Genomic DNA, 26,656 nt, shown 5'->3' on the forward strand with positions numbered 1-26,656 from the left:
CAGCCCAGTGACTGCAATGAGCTCATCCTTTACCCCCCCCCCCCCCCCCCCGACACACACACACACTCCCCCTTCCTCCTTCGCTCTTCCTTGCATCCCCTCCTTTCTTTCTTCCACACATCACTCCTTCTCATGCACCCCGCCTCCAATTCTCTCATGCTTTTATTTTCCCTCTTCATTTTTCATTACTTTTATGAATTCTCACGTGGCGCCCACTCTCTCTTCATTCACCTATTTATCACAGTGTCAAGCCAACTCGCTCTGTCTCCCTATTTATCTCATTTCCCCTTTCCACCCCTTTCCTTCAGATTCATCTTCTTCTTTATCTCCCTCTGTCTTTAAGTGACCACGCCCTGTCAGCGGTATGCTTCAACCATAACAGTCACTCATTCTTTTTCTGCCAGTCTTTTATATATATATATATATATATATATATATATATATATATATATATATCACCAGTGTGTCCATTTCTCACTGTTTTGCTTCCCTCTCCTTTCTTCAGACACCCCTGATGCACCCCTGATGCAATGCTGTAGTGCTGGAGAATACAAAAGGATTTGCTTCTCCCACTTGACAATCAGACACACTCCTTTTCACTCATGTCTTCTCACACATGTCATTCAGAGGTTGTCAAGCTGTGACATAACATGCTACTGGACGCAACTTCTCTATTTCTCTCCCTCTCACCCTCTCACCCTCTCAGCGTCTGGCAAACCTTTTCATGATGCTTCTTGATGTTGTTGGGAATGACAAAAATAATAAGAGTGAAGTTCATTTGCATAGTAAGTATGGAACCTATAAAATAAAACAGAACAAAACCAAAGACAGTAAATAAAAGAAGGATTTAGCTGCTGTGATCTCTCCAGCTGATTTTGAGATTCAGCATTTTGAAGCCTCATTGCTTTTTGGCCAGTTAGAAGTGGGCATACTTGAAGTAGGGATGGAGGGCTAAATTATCAGCTGTTGCTAGCTAGCAGTTAGCTGGTGGTAACAAAGCAAGAAGATACTGGATACGAAGATACTAGATTTTCACTCAACAAATAGATGAGCTGAAGGCCCCACTGATTACTGTAAATTCCATTTACAGTAATTATAAAGGCACCAATAAGCAAAGAGCAAACAGCTACAGTTGCTGAAATACCCATCAGTCAAAGTGACCAGGCCCCTAAATTCAAGTCTCAGCAAAATCCAAATGTGTGAGTTTTTAAAATAAATGGATAACACTCATATAGATGTTACAACAGGGGAGACTGGGGATTATAAATGTGTGAGTCTTTGGGGATGGACTCGATTTGGGAGTGTAGGCACTATAACAGGTAGATGTAGGTATTGTTTCTGTTGGTTTCTGAAGTCCCATTTTTGAAGCCTCAGGATGAACATTTTGGTTAAAAAACAGAAACAAAGAAGGAGAAACAAGAGGTCTGATGAGCGTATGGTTTCATACCACATACACCTCCATTTTGAAACAGAGTATGACCAAGATTTACAATTTTTATTCATTTATGACCCAAAATGAATGACCGAGCCCATAAACTGAGCAGGAAAGCGTTTCCAGAGCTCATGTCACAAAGTTGCTTTCCCATAGACATCAACGTGACAGGAAGTCTTTTTGCAAACACAGATATCCCCATCTGGTGGCTGTCACATTGAATGCAAGTTCAAGCCTCTTCCCCACTGGCTTCATTTTTCAGACCAGGAGCCAGACTCAAGTGGCCATTAGAGGAACTGCAGTTCATTTTTCTATCCAAGAGAGGTTTCTGCTTGAAACTAATTTTGACAATTCTCCAAACATATTTTCCACTATTCTTGAATTCTAGTCAAATTACACAAATCTGTGTGCTTGTCCTGATATATTATTTCCCATTAGAGCCAGTGTTTAAAGTCAAGCAACAGAGTGACTCAGAAATAAAATCAGAAACACCCACAAAACAATAAAATTAGGTATTTTGAATAATTTCCAATAAAAACAAAAGCATGCACCATCACAGACCATGTTTCACAAGCACAAGTCTCTTGGTTCTCTGAATAAGGTCACATATCACTGAAGCCTTTTATTCCATAAAAAAAAAAATCCTATCAAACTTCATCTTAAGGTTTGTCGTGTCGTGCAAATCCATCATTTTCAAATGGTTAACAGCAGTAAAACCTGATTTAATGCGATTGCCTCGCTCAAATAATCTCCTCCATCAGTGTCAGCAGTTCGCCTCTGTCCTAAAGCAACCTGTTCTATAAACTCATTATATTCATATCACTTTATGGAAAAATAAATCACCAGCAGTAGTGGGGTGAATGGTATCTATAAAATGTGTGCTCGAACACACCAGCTATGAATGGGGTCATAAAGAGTGTCTCGGTGTAAGGGCCCCCCCAGGGTTTCGCATAGCCGTATTTCTCTCCAAACAGGAAAAATCTGACAAAATGCTCAGCAGGCAGCTGACAAGAAGCTGCTCTGTTTTTATCTTTGCAACATAATGACATAACTCAGCCCTCAAGTGAACCAGTCCATCCTCTTCTCATACAGAGCCGGTGCAAATAAAGTGCAAATAAGATTTTCTCCATAAATCTTGTGTGTGTGTGTGTGTGTGTGTGTGTGTGTGTGTGTGTGTGTGTGTGTGTGCGTGTATATATATAATTTTCCATAGTTTTCCTCTTAATAACAAGAGTATGGTGGTTGATTTTATTTTCTTGGAGTTGTGTTAGAACTGCAGGATTGATACTTCTAACCACAAACCCTTCTCAAACCCTGCATCTTAACCTGATGTGCACCTCCCTAGAAATGCAACTATATGCAGCACTGACACAGCCTGCAGCAACTGTGACTGGTCCTTTATGTATTTCCAGTTAATTCTTCTCCTGCCAACATTTTTCAAATTGTAAAAACCAGTCAGGTGCTGCTAACTAAATACAGTCTTAATTCAATTCAATTTTATTTATATAGCACCAAATCACAACAAACTGTCGCCTCAAGGTGCTTTGTATTGTGGGTAAAGACCCTACAATAATACAGAGAAAACCCAACAGTCAAAACGACCCCCTATGAGCAAGCACTTGGCGACAGTGGGAAGGAAAAACTCCCTTTTAACAGGAAGAAACCTCCAGCAGAACCAGGCTCAGGGAGGGGCAGTCATCTGCCGTGACTTTTGAAAAAAGTGACCGGAGTTTTTGAAGATGTTTCACCTCTCGTCCAAGAGGATTCTTTAGTTCTAAAACCAAAATATGGAGAGTCCTGGGTATCTTTTTTCACATCTTGGCTCATATGATGATGCACATGATTAATACTGGGTCAACGATAACCTCCAAAGGGGACAACATAGGGTTTAAATACACTATATTGCCAAATGTATTCACTGCCTTCACACATACACATAAGAACTTGAGTGACATCCCATTCTTAACCCACAGGGTTTACTATGATGTCGACCCACCCTTTGCAGCTATACAGCTTTAGTTATGAGTGTGTTTATGGGACTTTTGATCATTCTTTCAGAAGTACATTTGTGAGGTCAAACACTGATGTTGGATGAGGAGGCCTGGCTCACAGTCTCTGCTCTAATTCATCCCAAAGGTGTTCTCTCAGGTTGGGGTCAGGAAGTTGGGAGCATGAAATTGTCCAAAATCTCTTGGTATGCTGAAACATTAAGAGTTCCTTTCACTGGAACTAAGGGCAGCATATCAGCACAAACAGCTCATAGCAACTGTACACGGTGGAGGAGGGGTGATTATTTGGGCTTGTTTTGCAGGACCTGGGCACCTTGCAGTCATTGAATCAACCATGAACTCCTCTGTATACCAAAGTATTCTAGAGCCAAATGTGAGGCCATCTGTCTGACAGCTAAAGTTTGGCCTAAACTAGGCCATGCAGCAGGACAATGATCAGCAGCACATCCACAACAGAATGGCTGAAAAAGAAAAGAATTGATGTGTTGCAATGATTCAGTGCATTAAAGAGCATCCACAAACCTCAGTGAACTGAAGCAATGCTGTAAAAAATAGTGGACCAAAATTCTCCACAACAATATGAAAGACTGATAAACTCATGAAGAAAATTATTGCTCAAAGTTGTTGCTGTCAGAGGTGGTGCTACAAGCTACTAAATAAATCATGTCATTTGTGTACTTTTTCACAACTGTACAGATTCAACCACTCAACCAGCATTTCCTGTAAATGTAAACTGATCAGTTCTGTGGTCCATTTTATGTTTTCCTGTGTCTAAGTGTTCAGATGTAAAGTTTATCAGAAGCTGTTGTGTGTTAAGTTCAACAAATATGTGTCTTTTAATTTCCTGTTTGGAACTCCTGAAATCTACAGAAATGAGGTTCAGCAACCTTAAATGACGCATGAGCAAACAGTTGTGTTATTGCTCTCGCTGTTTATGAAATCACAGTCAAATGTAATTTAAAAGAAAAGAGAAAATGCAATTATCACACACTGTAACACACCTCCAATTGAATTCACAAACTGATATCACATGGATTTGCATGCGTAATCTGCTTTGATTTGGCAAGTTATTCCATTAAGCTGTGGGCACATGAGCTGAAATAATTGCTTTCTGTCTGTCACACACACACACACTACTTAAGTCATACACTTGGGGTGCCTGAATGAGCAGTGTCTAAATGGTTTTCCGACAGCATATTGAGGAGGGAGCATTTCTCTCTTTTTTTAGTGGGGAAAGAATAACCTGACTCATTTGGGGTTCATTCATCCATAACCAGCTGATTTAGTCAGACTGAGACTGAATAACACCGAATTTAATTCTCTGAATAATAATTTGAGGTGGCAAAAGTAATCAGTAGGAAAGAATGCATGAATCAACACAAAGGTGCTTGTAAAGCAGTAACTGATTAAGTATGGAAATAATCAGGGGTGGTAATGCAGTTTGTCAGAGGATGAAAGAATGACTAAGAGGCTTTTTTTTGTCAGCTGACAAGAAAAGCAGACTCTCAAAGGAAGAGGAGGGTAGTGTAAGCTGTAATGATGCACAAATCCACACACTAATACAGTATATAATGATAAAGTCTAGACTTACCTTTTCTTAAGGATGTTGTTCTTAATCACATTTAAGCTCACCCCACACTTCCAGTTTGTCATCTTTTTTTAAAACACTTTGGAAAGGATTCTTTGTGTTCACTCGTTCTGAATCACAACACAGCTTTGTTCCTTTTATTTTGAAGGTGACTGCTGTTTTTATCATTTTCATACATTTAAGTGTGCGAATGAATACAGCTTCACTGTAAAAGCATTGGAAGAGACGTTTGTGAGAGATGTGATAAAACAAAGATTTTTAAGCACATCTGTCATGTTTACATCTTATAAAATAGCTGCTGATATGCTTTTTTGTTACATGTCTGACAGTGCTCACATGGAAATAAACTCAGTAAAACATTCAATATTCACAAATAAATTACAATAATGACTGGAAAACTTTTAGATAACATTGTTGCACAGCATTTGTTTATTTGTCAGTATTGGGGGCTTGGTTACAACTAATAGTGAGACTGTTCTGAATTGCCTGAAAGCGTTTACTGGTTTTTATCTAGCTTCTCCCTGACATCTAGTGGAGAGTGAGAGAAGATATGTGGTACATGATGAATATGTTTGAAAAGAAAACAAAAGAATTAAATAAGGTTTGCATTGTTAAAAAAAAAATGTAACTTCAAAAATATTTTTTGTGGGGACACTTCATAGGATCAGTAAAATACTGTGATAAACAACTATAAATAAAATGAGTTGTACAACACACACACAAAGCAAAAATTCAGTTAAATAAAAAAGTTAAAGTTAATAAATAAGTTTAAAAAGTTCAGTTAAATTAATTATAAATGTTGTATAGTACAGAGGTCTGTATAGACAAAGGAGGGCTGCTGAGGCTCTGAATCAAGAGTGAAGGAATCAATCTCCCTCAGCAGTGCCAGCACATCTGTGGCCGTGGGTTCAATGGATGCAACTGGAGAGGGCAGCAATGTGGATGGAGGGGAATCCACAGGAGTAGCAGGGCTAGTCTCAGGCCCTTGAGGACCAGTGCAGGGGTCTGAGTGAGGAAAGAAGAGCTCCTGAGGCTGTGTAGCAGGAAGGAGGGCATCAAGGTGTTCAAGCACTGATTGTAGATCTTCTTCAGTGTCCCCAAAGAAGGTTGCCTCTGTCTGGGGTTGAATGGGTCCAGCATAGAAAGCCAATGATTTGCATCTAGGAAAGTTTGCATGACAAGCAGGGAGGACCTGATATACTCGAGGCAAGACAGACACATTGACACTTGGCCTGTTGAGCTTCCTGTACAGGTTTACATGCAGATGCTGCAACACGAACAAAAATGCAGTGAGTCTGAGACTTTTAAAAAACACCTTCAAGACAAGATGTTGATTCTTAAACCTGCAGTGAGCAACATTTAATGGAAATATTGAATAAATTGACATTTGATATGAGAGTCACAGCAAGGTCAGTTCTTTGAGATATGAAGAGGTTCTGTTCGTCAGCTGTATTGGTTTGGAGGACAGTTGTTTTTATCATGGTGGTAAAATTTACAGCGTTTTGAACATCTGTAGTAACCCTGACCTTCACCTGAAGGTCTGAGTGAGCAGGTTTCTCTTGTTTTCATTTGAATGTTCAGTGCCATTTAAACTGCTAAACAAATCTCAGTAAGGGCTCAAAAATATTTCACAAATATATTTGTCATCTGTTGAAATGCACAGAATTTACTGTCTTTGAGCTGATCCAGTAAGATTCCATTTTTGTCATGTTTTCATCATATTTCACATGAAAAAAATCTCCATGATTCTCAGAAATTTTCTCCTACCTGTGCTGCAGGTGGAACCTCGGCTTCTCATCCTCTTTTTGCCCTAAAAACAAACACATTAGACTTTTCATGAACTGATACAAGCTGTGCAGTGACAGTGTTTCATCAGCTTCAGTGCAGTGATGTGGACATGTATCACATGTTTCTGCTGAGGCTCACAGAGGTCAGTAATATATGTTCATGTGAATGATGGGAGACCACAGTGTGACAACAGGAGCTTACTAGGCAGCAGGAGGAGCAGTGGCTGCTGCTGCCTCTGTCTGCGGCATTTCATGACTGAGTTATACAAGCACAACCCACCTTCCCTGCACCTACTTTGTTTCCTAAAGCACACCGTCTCTCAGTCCCAGATACTAGTCAACATATGTCTACTGAATCAGCTGAACATATATTGACAGTGTTTGTTGTCTACTATTTCACCACTAGATGTCACTGAAATTAACCTTTGACTGACTGAACCCATGTTCAATACAATTGGCAAATACTGCTTCATTTTAGCATCACTAACAAAAACCCGAAATCTCAACCAAGGCAAAAACACTCACGAACCCTGGGAGAAGGAAAAAAACAAAAATACTAAACCTGAAAATACACAGCTAAGAGGGGAACGATGAGAGCAACAAGGACGACACCGCAAACAAAGAACAGAGGAAAAACTAAGGGCTTAAATACACACAAGGAAATCAGGGAGTGGAAACAACAGGTGAAACAAATGAATCTAATGACACAGGGAAAGCAAAACTAAACACAAAGCACAGGGAACACGAGACTGTCAAAATAAAACAGGAAGTGACTCAAGGGAACAGAGCGGCAGACCTGACACCGAACACTGGGAAACACAAGGAACTAGAAAATCAAACATACCCAAAACCCACAACAAAAGAAAAACCCCAGAACAGACAAATAAAGCCAAAACAAAAACACACAGGGTCACAATTTAACAGCAAACTGCAGTTGTATAAGGTTGATGCGTGAAGCTCTGCAGCCGCACCACGTTTCATCTATAGCACAATAAAGTGGAAAGTTAAGGAAGATCCTACAATGCGTTATTTTATATGTGAGAAAATCGTGCTACTTAAAATAGGAGTTGGCAGTGTGGAAGAGAACTACATTTCCCACAATGCCACGGTAGCGTCTGTAACAAGGAAGCGGGTTGTTTATGAGAACAAGAACCAGAACAGCTAGCAAGCAGACAGAGAGAGAGCGATGTTGCAATAATAATTATTAGGCTGTCGATAAATAGTTATTTTCCAAGCAATATCGAATATTATTGAATGTAATTGACACGTTTTTGCAGTGACAATGAACGAGATTTTCTCGTATGAGAGTTTGGTTCATGCTTTATCAGGAGCAGTGGTAAGTGGATTTCAGTTTCATTCGTTGCTGCTGTCTTAAGTGAGTTGCTACAGGGTCACTACGCATTAAAAAGCTCAGTTCAAAATGACAATTTTTCAATGCCAAATGTACCCAAATGTAAATGCTGCATAACTTAGCTGTAAATTTGGAAGTGTGTAGACCAACCTTCTAATGTGGCGAAATGTAGTTTTACACAAAACCGATTAAACATACCAAATTGAATATTGATTTGTAATCTCATACAGAAAATATCTTATTTTAGATATCACTGTATGCTTTAAGCTGTTCATATGTATTTGCCTGTAACTTGCTCAATATATATGTCTCATTCCAGTGATTTCTTACTCTTTCAGGGAAGTGTGACTGCAATGACAGTTTTCTTCCCCCTTGATACTGCTAGGCTACGGCTCCAGGGTAAGACAGCAGAAATCACAGTCTAATTTGCAGAAGTGTAATGTTTTTACTAAAAAAAAAAAAAAATCTGTTTGTCATGTGTTCAGTGGATGAAAACAGGAAAGCCAAATCAACTCCAGCTGTTCTGGCGGAAATTGTGAAAGAGGAAGGCCTGTGAGTGAAATAATGAAATTCTCTACACGTTTCAAACCAAAACTGTTTTAATAAATTTGCATACAGGCCCTCAAATGTCACAATCCAGTGTTTCTGCCAGTAGAAGGCTGATAAGATGTGCTCCTGTGTTTGCTTCCGCCCCTTCTCCAGGCTGGCTCCCTACAGAGGTTGGTTCCCCGTCATCTGCAGTCTGTGTTGTTCCAACTTTGTCTACTTCTACTGCTTTCACTGCCTCAAGGCTGGCTGGCTGAAAGGAAAACAGTCAGCACCAAGTACTGACTTGATCATAGGCATCGCAGCAGGTGAAGTGGTCACTGACAAGAAATACCATTTAATTTCATATGAGTCCCACAAATGTTCCTGAGAGTGACCAGCATCAACTTTCTTCTAGTAGCCCATTCTGCCCAGTGTATACCAGTAACTTTCATTGTGCAAACTGTGTTGCACTGTGTTTACGAGCATCCGTCTTAACTGTGCCACTCGCATGGCCCTGTGAGTTTGAGACAATCCAGGAACATTTGTGAATGCTAAAGCTAACCACAGTCAGTGCTTGTTTAGGTGACGCTGTTGCACCCAAAGATTTGAGTTTCATCTCCTTCTTTGTCCCTCCAGGTGTTGTAAATGTACTTGTCACCACCCCTTTGTGGGTCGTCAATACCAGACTGAAGCTTCAGGGCTCCAAGTTTCGCAATGAAGACATCCGTCCCACCACCTACTCTGGGATTCTGGGTAAATGGCCATGCATTTTATTTCTTATGAATATTTATGCAAATGTTCTATCTATATATGTATACTAAAGATGCTCATGGCTTCTTTTTCGTTCTCTTTTGTTTCCAAATTGTTTTGATTTTGCAGACGCATTTGTGCAGATCATCCGTGACGAGGGTGTAGGATCATTGTGGAATGGGACCTTCCCTTCCCTGCTGCTGGTGCTGAACCCAGCTATCCAGTTCATGATTTATGAGGGCCTGAAGAGGAAGCTGAGGAGAGGCATTCCCAAGGAGGTGAGTGAGAGAAAGAGAAGTAAGAGTACACAGACATTATCTAATAATCTATTATGCATACGTTTGGTAATTCTGTTTGTGTGACTTGTTGGTTTAAAATAGTGGCCGGGCTTAGCATGTGTGTCAGCTCTTTGAGATAGTTTTGCAGGCCACCAGAGCTTTTGTTGATATATTTATCAGCTAAGGAAAAACCTGGTGGTCACAGTAAAGGGTAGAATGAATGTAACTTTCCCACTCACTCAAGCAAGCATATTCCTCATACCTTTAGGATAAGATTGTTCCTCTGATGACACATGTTTGCACAAAAGCTCCAGGTTTTTCTTTCTTCCCAAAGCTGTCATCACTGGAGGTCTTTGTGATCGGTGCCATTGCCAAAGCTGTCGCCACCACTGTTACATACCCACTGCAGACCATACAGTCAATTCTCAGGGTATGTCTGCATCATATGTTGTTCACTTTTAAAATGCCACACATATTGTTGTTCAGAATTTGAATTTGTGTTTGTATGTGTAACAAAGAAACCCTTAACCTCAGCGGTGTGTTTTATTATGCTTTTGTTCAATTACCACAGTTTGGACAGTACAACACGCCATCAGAGAGGTCAAAGCTGCTGACCAGTCTCAGAACTATCAAGTGTCTGCTGGTCAACAGGGTGAGGTAGGTGTATACATATTTACCTACTTACAGTGCAAAGGACCAATGTGAAGTATGCAGTATATGTGACTTCAAGCACTTGCTTAAGATTTGCAAGACTTTTCTGGCAATAAAATGTTTTAAAAAAGGACAAATCCTAAATGTAGTTTTGTTCCATCCTCATTAGAATGTGCTTGCTTTTGGGTGATTCCATTTAAAATGTCACAGGTGGTAACCTAGAGCATGTTTAGTCAACATGACTTAAGATAATTATGAAGAACAAGATGAAAAACACATCTCCATTACTCCCCTGGTCAGCTTTGGTATTTATTTGAAATCTGCATACAGAAGCTGCTCTGGTTTCGTGCCACAGCTGAAAGCATTGCTATGCATTACTGCACAGATCTGTATTGATTATTTCCAAATAACTGTACAATCGACCCAAGGAACTGTTAGATTTATTATATCCAGCATATAGATTATTGCCTAACAAGTGAAAAATCTCTGGTTCAGTCCCAGGAGGAGTAAAAATCTGCCAAATCACATATGCAGCACTGTGGTGACTCCTTGTGAATATGGGAGTAGCCGAAATTATCTGTATATCCAGCATAAAGATTAATATCTGGGTCCGGATAATATATCATCTGCATTAGTGAATATTAATAATTTTGCTCTTTCACTTATTGCAATTTAACATTTCCATGCTGGTTTTCTGCTGTAGGAAGTATGGCATGTTGGGTCTTTTTAAAGGCCTCGAAGCCAAGCTTCTGCAGACGGTGCTGACTGCTGCTCTCATGTTCCTTCTCTATGAGAAGATCGCCAGTTGCACCTTCAGAGTCATGGGACTAAGCAACAACCACTACAAGAGGCGCTAGCTACAAAGACACTTAACCATCCTGGACACTTGACCACGGTAAAGGACAAAGGAACTGTGTAAATCATGGCTGACAGTCCGTATGAATGATGGAGGCTTTAACTCACTGGACACCTGTCACTTTTTTAAAAAGGTGAATCAACAATGATGACCTCACCTTCTTTAATCCATTCAATAAAACATTACAAACTCAAGTTTGTCTCTGTGGGTTCTGTCTCTAAATCATCCATAGATACAAGGGAGCACCAAGATCTGGGTTACCACACGGCATTGTCTCATCACTTTATATACACACAGATAGCAAGTCCTTAGTGGACCTGACTGTACAAATTGCTGTTTACCAGCCACAGAACTGAAAAGCTAAGTGTGATGATACAAAAAGATATTTACAAAACATAAGTACAAGAGCTCACTTCAAACCAGTTTTATTAACGTCATAAACGTTAACATGGACGTGTGATTCAGTTGATAAGCTGAGTTTTCAATTAACTGTTTTTAAATACAGCTCAAGATAACTGGACATTTTCAGGGCCTCCTTGAGGTAGACCTAGTTTATAGGATGAATCTGGGGTTCATTTCTGATATCTGTTTTATTGTTTGCCTGCTGAACCTGGTTTCTATACAAAATAGACAAAAAAGTGAGTAAAATTAGAATCATCTGTTCAATTAAGTGAAACAGGTCACCAAGATCAAGGCCCACAGACAGGTAAACAGGCTGAATGAATTTACTAATTTATTAGAAAATTAAGTGTTGTTATTACTGTTTTGAGAATATTTTTTATTTATTAACCACCTTTTACATATGTCCTCATTTCAATTTTGACATGTTCACCCACATTACAAATGTGCTCTATTGGATTGAGATCTGGTGACTGTGGAGTCATTTGAGTGCAGTGAACTCACTGGTATGTTTAAGAAACCAGTTTGAGATGATTTGAGCTTTGTGAAATGACTGGAAGCAGTCATCAGAAAATGGGCACACTGTGGTCATAGAGGGATGGAAATGGCCAGCAACAATACTCTGGTAGGCTGTGGTGTTTTAAACAATGCTCAGTTCGCATTAAGGGGCCCAAAGTGCCCAAATATCCCCCACACCATTACACCACCACCAGGCAATGTATTTCCAAACTTCTGTTGTCCAATTTTGGTGAGGTGGTGTGAATTATAGCCTCAGTTTCCTGCTCTGACAGGAGTGGTACCTGGTGTGGTCTTCTGCTGCCGTAACCCATCTGCTTCAGGGTTTGGTATTCTGTATGTTCAGAGATGTTCTTCTGCATACCTTGGTTGTAATGAGCACCTCATTTTGAACTTCAGCAGGTCATCTTGAGCTGTGGGTGAGCAAGTTGTTGCCATGTTAATGAGCAGTTGAACAGGTGTACCTAATAAAGTGGTATAATATCTCCCCACTCTCCCAGCGGGTATTTCTTGAGCTTCTCCTGTTCCTTCTTCCTGATGTTGCTATCACTCTGTATTACTACATCTATTATTTCTGCCTTCTTTCTCTGCTTGTCCAACACACACACACACACACACACACACACACACACACACACACACACACACACACACACACACACACACACAGGAAATGTCCCAATCATCTCTACATCCAATAGAGGACAGCTGAGATTAGTCTGACTAATTAACACCTTGCACATATCTCTAGCAGTAGTAGTTTCTACATTTAAAAATATATATTGTAACACGTTGGCATTGTTTTACTTTAAACTGATATGACATGTACAAATACAGTTCCCACCAATCATAAAATGTTAGAAGGGCTTGCCATTATACCAGCGTGGGGTTTTTTCTAGAACTTTGAGGGCCACATGAATGTTTTCCAAAGTACAGTACCTCCTATCAGCATAAGCACAGCTACCGGTGCACATCAAGGTACGCACGTGGGGCAGCCGTAAAGGCTTGCGCAGATCTCACAGGTGTGTTGGGCGAAAGCGTCGCTGCGGTGTAGCGGTGCTCGGTCCATCCCTATGCTATACACATCGTTGGCGTAACCGTTACGTGACGCGGCAGTAGACTTTCGTAATTACGTAAGCACTTCAGCTCGGTGGCTCTCCGAAATAACTATTAAGCTTGACTTGTGCCTTTTCACTAAGATGGACTTAACAACAATAAAAGACGCGGAGAAGAACTGTGTTCTGTGCTGCCAAGAGGTCGAGATCTTCGCCTTGGGAAAATGCGACCATCCTGTTTGTTACCGCTGCTCCACCAAGATGAGGGTGCTGTGCGATCAGAAGTACTGCGCCGTTTGCCGGGAGGAGCTCGACAAGGTGCGCGTTCTTCTGCTACTTTAACCCGGGGATGGACCCTTGTGGAGCTAGCTAGGCCGCAATGTTCTGGTAGTTTTACTCTGTATAAAGGGGCACAAATTGTGTGATAGAACCGTACCTACGGTCAGAATGAATGAAAAGAGTCAGTAGGGAAAAAAGAGGTAGTAACTCATTGTGTGTTCCCTCTATAGAGACTACTTTTTTATCGCTGTCATTAGCTTAACTAGCTCACAGCAAGTCCATACTTTAGCTTAGCTTATCGCCTCTTACAGGGGTTGGAGAGAGTTGGTTTAGAAGCCGGCTTTTATAATTGAGCCGATGACAGAGTGCTGGTCTGTCCGACGTTCGTGGTTGCACCTTATTTAGGCGGGGTGACACTGAACTTGTAGATAAATGTAGTAGAACATGTTAGCTACCACCTCTCAATCTAGTGTGAGGTCTAGCGGCGCTGGTATGCTACCTGTTACTGCTGGCTTACGGTGTATATGTTAATTAGTATACCTTTAACCCATAAGAGCCTACTATCATTTCTCCTTTAAGGAAATTGTATTCAGAATTTCAAAAACTCTGTTTAATTAGAAACGTATTCAAGAAACTGTGAAACCTGTGTCACAATGGATTCTTGTGGGTAATTTGGGTGTCTGCCTGCTGTTAGCAGTCAGTTCACTTCCTTGGATACAAGCGACTGAGTCAAAACAGGTGGACAGTGCCAGCGGCCTCAGAACACGCCCTTAAAAGCCTTGCGGTCAGAAGTTTATGTCCACTCATTATGGGCGTGAATCTCATGTTAATATGTGGCTTTTAATTATTTCTTTGAACTGTTGTTTTCTCAGGGTTGAATTATTATACAGCATACATCTTTTAATCACTTTAAAAACAAGAACTGTGTGCACAAGTTTGAAATTATTTTGGATTTTTTTCTAATCCACAGAGATAAAATTATACACACTAGGGCTGAACCTATAAGTTATTTTAGTAAGATAAGTAATTTGTCACATGCACAGTAATTGAGTATCGATTATTGCATCAATTAATCGAGTACTCGGATAAGTAATACGTTTCTTATTAATGAGCAATAATAAGTATTCAAAATAGAAAAACACAGGTTTTTTAAAATGAACTGTTCATTGCAATTTCTAAAATGGAAACCAGCTTTTTCATAGTTTAACTGCATACAATAACCTTTCATTGTGTTTACGTGCCATATTAAAATCTGTTTTTTTTTTTTTTTTTTTTTAAAGAAAGCATTTTCTTAAATGCAAAAATAAATAAGATATACATACAACGTAATATAAAGTATTAATATAAAGCATAAATATAAAGACTTTACTCTGTCTTCTTGGAAGGCTTTCTTACATTAGGAGAAGTCAAAAATGAGTTCTGACAGTGTATATTTCCTGGTTGAGGTAGATTTGAGGTGTGTGTGTGTGTATACGTGTGTACGTGTGCGTGTTTAAATGTGCTAGTGTATGGTGTATGAGTCAGTATGTGCAGTTGTAAGCCTTTAAAGGAGCATGTGGTGGTTGCAATGAAGATAAGTGTCAGCATTCTCAGAACTGAGGTTTGTCTTGTGCTTTGATGCAACATTTCCTGCTAAAGAAAACAAATTTTATGATGGTGTAGATGTTAATAATTAATGCTAATACTAATAATTCAGTGTCCAGCCTAACAGCACAGGGTCAGTGGCTCAGAGTTTTACTGGCCCATGTATATTTTTACTAGCGTGAAGGGAAAAAGACTTTAAAATATTAATATAATTTAATTAATACAATTTGTTTATATTTATGAAAATCTAAGTCTGTTAAATAATATTACTGATATTATATTACTACACTTTGCCTACTTTTTATTAACATGGATGCTCCTAAATACATTTCTGCTGCAGGTCTATTTTTAGTCAATAATGTGAGTGAAATTCTCAAGTTTATATGGTGAGCTCTACAGAGTCGTGCGTTAAACAAAGCATCAAAGCAAAAAAAAAAAAAATGCATCAAGGATTTTTTTGTAATTGAGTTATTCTAGTTACTCAATGAATCATTGCAGCCCTAATACACACACTTAGATATTTTAATAAGTGGGACTGAAGGTTCTACAATTTCTTTGAACTTGCCAAGGCCTATTCTCATTAGTGATCATGACTACTGCTGGTAGTTTCTTTTTGCCAGCATAAAGAGGATTTGTTTGACAGCACTCACTGGATTGACCAATATTCGACACAATGGGAAAGTCCAAGGAACTGTGAACTACAAAGAATTGTAGGTTTACAGAAGGTTGGAGCCATTTCTAAACAACTGCAGATTCCAAGATCTTCAGTTCAAATAATTGTACATAAGTCGAAGTTATTTGGATGTGTCACCTATTTGCCAAGGTCTGGAAGAAAGACCCAAACTGTCACCCTCAGATGAGAGGAAATTGGTTAGGATATTCTGGGAAAAAACAGGAACCACTGAGGCTCAAGCCTGCCATGAACTCTAAACTGCTGGAACACTAGTGTCACTTTCCACAGTGAAGCCAGTTTTAAATCACCATGGACTGAGAGGGTGCTGCTCCAAAATGTGCACTTTCAAGCCTGACTGAAATTTACAGCTGCCCACATAAACAAGCAAAATGCCTTCTCGAGACACATTTTATTGTCAGAGGAGACAAAAATTGAACTATTAGGCTACAATGGCACAAGGTATATTTGGAGGAGTAAAAGTGAGGCTTTCAAGCCAAACAACACTCTACCAGCTGTCAAGCATGGTGACAGCAGCAGTTGCTACCAGTGGTGCAGGAACATTGAACAAAGTGGATGGAATAATGAAGGAGGAGGACTACCTCAAATCAGCAGCTAGATGGTTGAAACTAGAACAATGATCCCAAACAGACACACAAACTGGTTTGCAATAGATAAAGCAAGCTAACATTAAGCTTCTGGAATGGCCTTCCCAAAGCCTTGACCTCAACCTTTATTGAAAATTTGTGGACTATCCATAAAAGCCAGGTCCATGCCAGAAAACCAACCAGTTTAAATGAACTCTACCAATTCTGCCAAGAAAAGTGGTCAAATATCCATCCAGAGTTATGCCAGAAGCTTGTTGATGGTTACTTAAAGGATCTGGTTGAGGTGCAACTTGCTAAGGGACATTTAAGTAAGTAAGAGTGGGGGTGTCTATATATATTTGAGCCTGTATGTTTACTTTTGACCCTGTATGTTTGAGAGAAAATCCAAAATAAATTCGAACTTGTGAACCTAATTCTTGTGTTTTAAAGCCATTAAAGATATTTGCTGTACAATCATTCCACCCTGGAAAAAGTACAGTGTAAAGAAGTCCAAAATTACCATGACATTCATGCCCATGATGAGTGGATGTAAACCTCCATTGTACTGACTTGGTTTTATAAGGTGCGTGCACGTGCGTTTCATGTAATATTACACCCTAGTGTAATATTAATATAGTGGTCTTTGTGAGCAGTCAGTGCTACACTGTCTCAATCCAAGAAAAATCTTATAAAAGTTTACTTAAAAAAAAAAAAAATGCATTACAGCCTTTTTCCTCCAAATAGTTCTTATTGTTCTGTCATTCTGTTTTCAGGTGGTGTTTGTGAAAAAACTGGAGCCCTTTCAGTCTCTGCCCTATCAGGAGTTCCCTAGTGAGAAAAAGTATGACATCTATTTCGGTGATGGGAAGATCTATGCCCAGTACAGGTACTAGATGCCTCCATTCTTTATGCTTTGGTTGGTTATCTAAAATCAGTGGGTGTTAAAAAACTGGTGATGTTTGGCATTTTAGCTGATTTATCCTCCTAGGCCTTCAAAGAAGTAGCAGTAAGAGAATTACTGTTAACATGGCTAAGCTTCTGCTTGAAGAACACAATGGAAATGGATGCACAGAGCCATACTTGTATTAACCAATGCTGTACATGTGGATAGAGAAGGAACTCTTTCTGTCTCAGCATGTGATCATAGTGGAAATATAAAACCATGTACAAAATATGTAGTAGTATGACTAAAAGTAAGCTGGTAAATTAAGGAAAAGCCTTTAGTGTTATCGTCTTGATGCTTCATGCGGTGTTCTTGATTTTAGTTTTATTATTATTAGGTTTTCAGGAGGAATGCTTTTATTTCCAAATGTGTAAAATTCTTGCTTTAGCACAAAGTAGCCTGACTCTAACCTATCATTTAACTATATTGAAACAAAATATTGGCATGTTTACTGTTATATACAAGTGGCTTTAATGCCCTTCTTGATTTAAGTTGACTCTGACTGAGCTGTTTTCTCTGTGTCTGTCAGGCATCTGCTGTTGCCCGAGTGTCTCCGCTGCTCAGAGCCTAAGGTTTTCTCCAAGTTTGAGGAGCTTGAGCACCACATGAGGAAGCAGCATGAGCTTTTCTGCTGCAAGCTCTGCACAAAGCATCTCAAGGTATTATCTTCCCTAAAGGGTGAATAAAGGGGTGTCTGATCAGTCGCCTCTGATTGGGTTCTTAGTATCACATGACTATAGTAATAGCTGAAATCTGTATGCAGATTTTGTAGCACAAGCAGTTCTTTTTGGTCCTTTTTTTAGTGGTGTTACCACCAACAGTATCCAAGAAACCAAGAAGGTCTTTTGTGTGAATTCATGGTTGGAAAATTAATGCCTCTTTTTTCACCAGTACCTTCTCGGCTTGACTTGAATCTTCTATATTCGTTTCAGTCATTTTCTATTACAATTGAGTACCACCTCAATGTGCTTGGGGTTGTGTTTGTGCAAGGCGGCACAAACACAAATGGTCGCTAGCTCCCTCTGAATTCTACCTTCAGCCATCAAGCACAAAAACATCTGTGTTGGTTAGTGTGCCAAATTTCAAAAACAGAGGGTTTGATTCTTGTGAGAGAGTCGCTCTCATGACTCATTTAGTGAGGCCACTCTGTGGCCAGTCAGTGGCATGCAGTCTGTTGATGTCGTATTTTCAGGCTGACTCAGCTTGCTTGGAACCCTGGTTGAGTAGGTACTAAAAAAAGTACCTGATACCAGGTACTACCACTTAATAAAAAACCCTAAGAGTCGAGTTGTGTCAAGGCACTAGTGCAAAAGAGGCATAAATAATTAATCACATATTTTTGGGGATATGAATGTTTAGGAGGCTGAGTTGCTCTTTTTGCAATATGAGGGCATCAAATCATTGTCCTTGACAGCAGTGTTTGCCACTAAGTGATAACACAAAATCTTACACAATACAGATCTTGAATTTTGTTAAATTCAGCCCCCCCCTTTTTTAGGCTGTTATTTGATGTATTACTTTTCACACACTGAATGAGAAACCATAACGTTTAATTCACCTATGGAGAACTGAAAGTGTTGTGCATCAGGTTATCTATTCCATAAAATTAAAGCTTTTGCTTATATAGATAATTCAGATTTGGTTAATTGTAAATGGACTAGTGATTTTCTACTCTAGCTGACCACTCAAAGCTCTTTATATTACACGGGCTCTCTTAAGCAAGCCAGATGTAAAGAAAAACATGTCAATATCCTAATAAAGGCCTTTGTATGCTCTTCTTCTGAATAACTGTGTATTTTAAACCTTACCTCTCCCTCCAGATCTTCTCCCATGAGCGGAAGTGGTATAATCGTAAGGAGTTGGCACGTCACAGAACACACGGCGACCCAGATGACACCAGTCACAGAGGTCACCCCCTCTGTAAGTTCTGCGATGACCGTTACCTTGATAATGACGAGCTGCTGAAACACCTGCGGAGGGACCACTACTTCTGCCACTTTTGTGATGCAGACGGTTCTCAGGAGTACTACAGGTGTGTATAGCTGTTTCACACGTCCACACAAACTCCCTTTTGTTTAATTTATGTGCTCCTGTTTTTCATCATTATTACCTTTGTTAATACTGCCGTTGTATTTTTTTAATCCTGCTGCCAACAGTGATTACCAGTATCTAAGTGAGCACTTCAGAGAATGCCACTATCTGTGCGAGGAAGGTCGCTGCGCCACGGAACAGTTCACTCACGCGTTCCGCTCCGAGATTGACTACAAGGCCCACAAGGCTGCGGCACACAGCAAGAATCGAGCAGAGGCTCGACAGAACCGCCACATCGACCTGCAGTTTAACTACGCCCCGAGACAACAGAGGAGAAATGAAGGTCAGTGAAGATGGTATTGTTTTGTATTGCCATGCCACCAGGATTACTGTTTATATAACTCTAATTAGGAGGCATTTGAAGTGATGAGAACATCTGTCTTTTTAGGAATGGTGACAGGCGAGGACTACGATGAGGTGCGGCACAGTCGAGGAGGAAGAGGAAGGCCTCATGGGGGACAAAAAAGCTGGAGGTACTCAAGGTGAGTCTAAAAGACACCTGAGTTAATTAGGATGGCGAATTGGTGGTGCACCTGCATTAAGTGTCAGAACTGGATGTTAAAGGGTACATTCATGTCTGCCTGTGACACAGAAATTTAGTAGGATCTAAAAAGATGTGGATGTAATCATATTCCTGAGAACTGGACTGCAGGGCATCCACTTATGTTGAGAGGCAAACATAGAAAACATTTAAAGATTGACTGCACAACATTGTCACAACAAAGTTTTCCACATTATGCTGTCACTCTCTTTGCATACTTGTGTATATTACTTCACCTTTTGTCCGTGCAGAGATGATGAGGACAGGCAGGTGGAAGCTGCTTTGAGGGCATCCATTGCAATGCGTAGACAAGAAGAGAGAGCAGCAGTGCAGGAGAGGAGCGCTCCCAAACACTGCAGAGAGGAGAGGGTTGAGAGACCAGAACCAGAAGAGCTCAGACACCCGAATGGACGTGCCAAACCAGCAAGCAAACCTCCGGGTAAAAAGAAAAATGAGAAATATACTTAATGGTTATGGTGTTGCAAGCTGTCACGCTTGTTTTTCTGGTAATTCTAATTTATTTATTTCTGCCTGTTGAACAGTAAAAACAATGAAGAGCACTAATCCAGGGGATGAAGAAGATGACTTCCCAGCTTTGGGAGCCACAGCTGCTGCTCCCATGTAATATTTGTCAGAGTACGACAATAACTTCTCGTCATAAAGTGTTGGAAGTGTTTCATTTGTGCTGTTTTTGTTTGTGCCTCCAGTGTAAAGTCAGCTCCTGTGGTGACTACAGCATCCCACGCAGCTCTAAAGGAGGATGACTTCCCCAGCCTCTTGACTACCACGGTTGCATCTGTCATGACTCCAGCTTATTCTGCACAACCTAAAAAGGCTTCATCTTTTCAAGAAGAGGATTTCCCTGCTCTTGTCTCCAAAATCCGGCCCCCCAAACCTGCAGCTGGTACTACCTCTGCTTGGTCCAACCACACATCTGCAGCTAAACCCATCACTCATCCTCCTCCATCTTCCAGACCTCCCCCACCCCTCTCATCTTCATCCTCTGGCCCTCAGCTCCTCTCTTCCTCATCCTCCTCATCTTCACGGAGGAAAAAGAAAGTTGGAGAGAATGGGAAAGCATCATCAAATTACTCCCCTATTCATTCTGATGATGAGAGCGGAGGAATGACGCAGCAGGAGTTGCGCTCAGTGCCCACCATGCTGGATATCTCCTCTCTGCTCACCGTTAAAGCAGGCAGCGGCAAATCCTCAAACTCGGCTGTGACCTCGACATCAAATCCAACCTCGAGCGCTTCAAATCCAACCCCCAGTACTGATCTCCCAACCCCAAAAGCCAACAAGAAGAAAAAACAGAAGAACACGGCTGCTCCCTCTACATCTGGGTCTACAACATCAGACCTGGCAACAACTGTAAATCCAGTCTCAGTGGAAACTGCAGCACAAAAGGAAAATGTCCCTGAGAACAAACCGCTTTCAAATGCTGTGACAGCAGCACTTACAAGCGGGCTGGCTAATGGCTACACTGAGCGATCACCACCCACTAGCAAAGATGCCACTGTGGTAACAGCTCATCCCAACACGGACCCTGCTGATGAACAAGAGGAGGAGTTCCCTGCCCTCATGACCAAAAAACCACCACCAGGTATGGCACAACAATCCACAGGATTCATTTATGATCATTTTACAAATGTTATTGCATCTTTCTATCCACTGTATAGACATGTCAGGATAATGAGATATCTTTCTTACAAGTCCTCAAGCTGCTCGATGGCAGTGCATTTAAAGCTGCTGCTACAGCCATTTCAGTGCCTGATAGATGCTAACTCAAAGAAGCAAACTTCCTAGAAGTTTTTTGAAAATTCCAACTTAAAGTAATTACAGGATCATGGAAAGCTGTTTCTGCTCTTTGTCTGTATGGCTGATTTGAAATCAGTGTTTACTCATCAAGAGATGACTGATGTGATGCACAGTGTCTCAAAGGTTGACAGCTAAGGTTTTCCATATACTTCATATAAAAGAGGGGGCCCAATAGTTTTTAACTCCTCATTTAGTTAATTAACATATAAACACATATCTGCTAATTATTGAAACGTAACAGACTAACAAAATACTATAATTTCAGTCACCAGAATTGAAATATAAGCTTCTTGGACTGTGTGCATCAAACAGCAGATTATATTATTTGTCTGATAATTAAATAAAAAAAATTCTCTGAAAGGGACAAACAGGCTGCTGCCCCTCACAGCCCGGCTCCAGATAAGCAGAAGAAAATGGGTGGATGGATGGAAGGGACAAACACAGTAGAGAGGTCCACTTCAGTGATCTCGCCACTGTGTGTGTGGCACTTAGGAGGTCAAGCTTAGCTCCCTGTTCCAGCATCCATGCCCCTAAATTTGAAGTCTTTGTAGTATAACTCCAGGATGAATTGCAAAAAAAAAAAAAAAGATTCACCCACTGTTCAGTTGTTTTAAAGGGTCTTTTAAAGGTGAAAAGTAAAGATAAAAGATGCTGTTTAGTTGGGAATTTAAACCTGGGAGTCTATGGGGAGTGACTCACTTATGGAACTAGCCATTGGAGGCGCTGCAGTGCTTTTCAAATTTTACTGCATTGGCTGCATTTTTCTGTCCTTGGGTTCTGCTTGGATTTCCCACCATCCTCTGGGTGAGGTTGCATACACTGCATTCATGAGAGTCTGCAGCTGAAGTGTAAACTCAAGGTGGAAGGAGTTTGAGCTTTTTTTTTTTTTTTTTTTTTTTTGGATTAGATAGTCTACGACACTTGGCTTAATTATGGTTTAGGAGTTTTCATAAAACTATGACATAATGTGTCTATATATTATACTATAGTGATACAGTATAAATGTCTCACAAATAAGCATTTTGTTTAAACACAGCTTAGTGTTAGCTCGATGCTGAAAACACAGCTTCTTTGTTGTACTGAGAACTGTCTTTCAGAGTTGGTACTGCATCATTAGGAGCTCACGCTGTCTTTATTTTTTAGGCTTCAAGACCTCTTTCCCAATGAAAGCCTCCACTCCGCCCCCATCCTCTACAGTACCCCTGCCTCCACCTGGTCTGGGAATGTCAGCCCCTAAACCTCCCCCAGGGTTCACAGGGATCCCCCTCAACAGCAATGTGGTGGAGTCTACACCCCCAGTGGTCAACATGTAAGCCAATCTCATGTTTGTACACATATGATGACTGCTTGATGCAAGGGTTTGGTGTCGACCTTGTCAGTGCTTAGTGGTTTTTGTCCTTTGCCAGGCCCCCTAAAGTGGAGAGCAGTGGTTACCTGGTGCCAGAGGATTTCCGTGAGAGGAACCTGGAGCTGATCCAGTCCATTAGAAAGTACCTCAACAATGATGAATCAAAGTTCAACCAGTTCAAAAACTACTCTGCCCAGTTCAGACAGGTACTCACTACATAGGAGCTAAATACTGTGTTTGTATGAATATTGTTTTTTTGTTTTGTTTTTTTTAATACCCCTGCAATGGATAAAGCTCTATGTTTTAAGGTTGTACTCTCCTCCCACTCTTGTGAAAGTGGCATCTCAGGCACGTCGTGAATGCATTTTAATTCCAGTTCACTTTGACTCAAAAATGAACAAATTAGGAATGTAAGTGATCCTCCTATTTGGCCTCGTACACCAATTATGCCAAAATATAGCATGAGTGTCTAGAAGGATAAAATGAGGATAAAGTGATGGATACTCCAATGTGGCTGTAACATTATTATGGCCAAAATGATTCACTATAATGATAATGCCATGATTTTCCAGAAAAAATACTGCTAATAGTCAAACTCATTCTTCATTTTACTGAATTCCAAAAAAGTTGGTACACTGTGTAAAATGTAAATAAAAACAGAGTGCAGTGCCATTCTGATACATGTTAACAGTGTCAGTGACACTGTCAGATGACAGTGGACTGTCATCATGTGGAAGTTTGCCACAGCTGAGCTGAGGTTGGAGTAATGCCATCGTGTGATGCCACTTCTATTATAGTATTTATGATATTATTCACTTTTTTATTACAATTATTTGCATTTCCTTTATTTTGTGGTTAGTGGTATATCGCGATGCTGCTACTCAAGCACTGATTGGGTACGCCTACCTTCAGTTTTCACTTTAAAGCCATGGTTTTTGATCTTCTGTGCTGCCACATTAAAAATCTGTATATGGATGTGCCTGCATTGCCTATATTATGGCCACAACTTTTTTTCTATCTGTATCAGCTTTATTGGCCAAACATAAAACATTCAATAACTTTTATCAGATTCCATCAAAGCCTTCACCTCTTATATTTTGCATTAGCTTGGACAGATCTTTATGTAAAGTACCGCTTCACTGGTTGTAGGAGTCAGACAGCCGCAACGCTGCAGCTCTGGTTTCATTGTAATCAATCAGTAAAGCAGAGCTGCAGTTCTGTGTTATATTAATGCTTGGAAATGTGGAGTGAAAAATAAACTGATGCTTGTGTTAGCTTAAAATGTAGTGTTTACCTTTTTTCCAAGAGTGTAATTATTTGCTGATTTAACATCAGTGACAGACAAGAAGAAAACCACCAAAACAAAAAGAACCTGTTTAACATCTGCTCCTCACATTCATCACTTATGTGCTTTACTCATATGTCTTCTCTGTATTTCCAGGGTGTGATATCAGCAGCCCAGTACCACCACAGCTGTAAGGACCTGCTCGGGGACGGCTTTAACCGCATCTTCAATGAGCTACTTGTGCTCTTGCCAGACACTGGAAAGCAGCAGGAGCTCCTGACTGCCCACGGAGACTGTAAGGCACTGGAGAAGCAGCATGGGGCTGGAGGAGGAAAGAAAAATAAAAACAAGAAGAATGCCTGGCAGACGCCTGCTGCAGTGGCTAATGTAGCGGCTGAGCTGGACTGCCGGGTGTGCCCCACTTGCAGACAGGTGCTGGCCCCCAAAGACTTCAACTCCCACAAGACGCTGCACATGACAGAGAGTGAGGAGTTTCCCTCCTTGCAGTCGATAAGCCGTATCATCAGCTAGCCCCTCTCACTCTTCCTCTGATCTGTTTGCCATTGTGGGGCGACTTCAGTTCTGCAGTTCTGATGGAGCCCTGCAGCAGCCAGTGTGGGAAAGCAGCATTGTGTTTCCTCTGAGAGGAGTCAAAGGCCTAGTGTAGCAAAGGAAGATGATTTATGGTATTTTCACTTTGACGGGGATTATATTGATAGGTTTGTGTGATTGGTTTACAGTTCAGGCATACTGGGTTGCCACATCTTAAATCTTCTTTTAGCTCTCATCGTTTGAGGACGTCCCCAGCTGGCACTGGCACTGGTAACGTCTAATCTGAACTCTAAATTTATTTAATGAAATGGAGAGACAAGCCAAGGCTTTACTTGAAGAATGCAATGCTCCCTAATGCCGAAATTATATTGATTTTCATTTTTACCTTGCTTTGGCAAGTTGATAAAGTCTGCATGAGTCTCCAGCTGTGCTGCTTGGTTAAATAGGAAAATGTTCAGTTTAAATATTAAGCTCTATATTTATAGCTGTTTAATTGCTTTTAATTGTTCATTGCTCTATGCAGGCCTGTTAACAGTGTCAGTGAATGGACTGTCATCATTCAGGAGGGTGTGTCAGGAAGTGAGCTGCTTCAGAAATGACAACAAATCGTGGTTCACCAGTTGAATGTTTTTCAATAAACATAATTCTCTTTTATTCCGTTTGCACAACTCACCAGTAGATTTGATATTTTTGTTTATAGATGATAAAACGAGGCCAATGATGTTGCACAAGGTTTCAAGTGGAAATTAAAGAACTGAACAATGAGAGTCTTGTTGTACATTTCTCAACAGTTTAGTTCAAATGATGTTTATGCTGCCTTTAGGAATAGATTGAAAAGTTGAGATGGTAGCAGCTGAGACCTGCAGCTCTGACTGCACATTTAGTTATGATTAAGATTTTCAGCTGAAAGCACTGTTACTCCCACCCACACAGTCTGCTTCCTTGAGTAAATTCAAGCGCTGACACAAATTTACAGGTGATGGAGCCATTCATCCCTTTCTCACACTTGCACTGTTGTCAGCAGTGTGTCTGTGTCTGACCTTGTGTGTCAAAGTGCCAGACTAGTCATCACAGTAGCTTGCTCGGTTTTCTTATCTGCTGCCAAAGACATGTTTTTTGCTGACACTGCAAAGCTTCCATCTTTGACTGGGTGGCAATTTTTTACAAATTTTTCACATACTCTTGTATGTTAAATATTGAATAGTAATCCCAAAGTAGGGGCAGCACGGTGGTGCAGTGGTTAGCACTGCTGCCTCACAGTTAGAATACCATCTGGAAGGCCTGGGTTCGATTCCACCTTGGCCCAGGCCTCTCCCTCTCTCTGTGTGGAGTTTGCATGTTCTCCCCGTGCTTGCGTGGGTTTCCTCCGGGTACTCCGGTTTCCTCCCACATTCCAAAGACATGCACTTACTGGGGTTAGGTTAATTGGCTAATCTAAATTGCCCATAGGTGTGAATGAGTGTGTGAAAGGTTGTCTGTCACTCCGTGTTGGCCCTGCAACAGGCTGGCGACCTGTTCAGGGTGTACCCTGCCTCTCGCCCTATGACAGCTGGGATAGGCTCCAGCCCCCCCGCGACCCTTAACAGGATGTGCGGAAGCGAATGGATGGATGGAATCCCAAAGTTACTTTGTTAAACTAGTAACATGGATTTGCAGTGACCATCCAAAGTCTGGCTGTTAAGATTTAAAACCGCACCAAGACTTTTTTTTTGGCAATGCGAATATGCTGTGAACACATTTGTGTATTTTCCACTACTT

General features: G+C 40.7%; 2 protein-coding genes across 2 annotated transcripts; both read left to right on the plus strand.

Moving 5' to 3' along the window:
• The first annotated feature begins 7,951 nt into the window (after positions 1–7,951).
• On the plus strand, positions 7,952–11,424 carry slc25a17 (solute carrier family 25 member 17). Its single transcript, XM_030736051.1, has 9 exons — positions 7,952–8,152; positions 8,506–8,566; positions 8,653–8,719; positions 8,870–9,021; positions 9,332–9,448; positions 9,575–9,723; positions 10,058–10,153; positions 10,295–10,380; positions 11,078–11,424. The coding sequence occupies exons 1-9, from the start codon at positions 8,099–8,101 to the stop codon at positions 11,229–11,231; spliced, it is 936 nt and encodes a 311-aa protein (XP_030591911.1). The 5' UTR covers positions 7,952–8,098; the 3' UTR covers positions 11,232–11,424.
• A 1,821-nt stretch (positions 11,425–13,245) lies between these two features.
• Positions 13,246–25,663, plus strand: znf598 (zinc finger protein 598). Its single transcript, XM_030736036.1, has 12 exons — positions 13,246–13,518; positions 17,094–17,206; positions 17,793–17,922; positions 19,084–19,295; positions 19,420–19,637; positions 19,743–19,836; positions 20,147–20,334; positions 20,438–20,516; positions 20,603–21,498; positions 22,857–23,022; positions 23,120–23,267; positions 24,503–25,663. Exons 1-12 carry the CDS (start codon positions 13,345–13,347, stop codon positions 24,875–24,877), a joined length of 2,793 nt encoding a protein of 930 aa, XP_030591896.1. The 5' UTR covers positions 13,246–13,344; the 3' UTR covers positions 24,878–25,663.
• Positions 25,664–26,656: the final 993 nt, after the last annotated feature.

The sequence above is a fragment of the Archocentrus centrarchus genome, chromosome 8 (genome assembly GCF_007364275.1).
Source record: "Archocentrus centrarchus isolate MPI-CPG fArcCen1 chromosome 8, fArcCen1, whole genome shotgun sequence".
Taxonomy (NCBI): domain Eukaryota; kingdom Metazoa; phylum Chordata; class Actinopteri; order Cichliformes; family Cichlidae; genus Archocentrus; species Archocentrus centrarchus.

Bases quoted from the DNA above. Each gene is read 5' to 3' on its own strand.
- znf598 (XM_030736036.1), top strand. From the start codon at position 13,345: ATGGACTTAACAACAATAAAAGACGCGGAGAAGAACTGTGTTCTGTGC. The intron at 20,335-20,437 runs GTAAAAAGAAAA...CCTGTTGAACAG, and splicing joins ACCAGCAAGCAAACCTCCGG to TAAAAACAATGAAGAGCACT. The intron at 23,268-24,502 runs GTACTCACTACA...CTGTATTTCCAG, and splicing joins ACTCTGCCCAGTTCAGACAG to GGTGTGATATCAGCAGCCCA.
- slc25a17 (XM_030736051.1), top strand. From the start codon at position 8,099: ATGAACGAGATTTTCTCGTATGAGAGTTTGGTTCATGCTTTATCAGGA. The intron at 8,153-8,505 runs GTAAGTGGATTT...TTACTCTTTCAG, and splicing joins ATGCTTTATCAGGAGCAGTG to GGAAGTGTGACTGCAATGAC. The intron at 9,724-10,057 runs GTGAGTGAGAGA...TTCTTCCCAAAG, and splicing joins GGAGAGGCATTCCCAAGGAG to CTGTCATCACTGGAGGTCTT.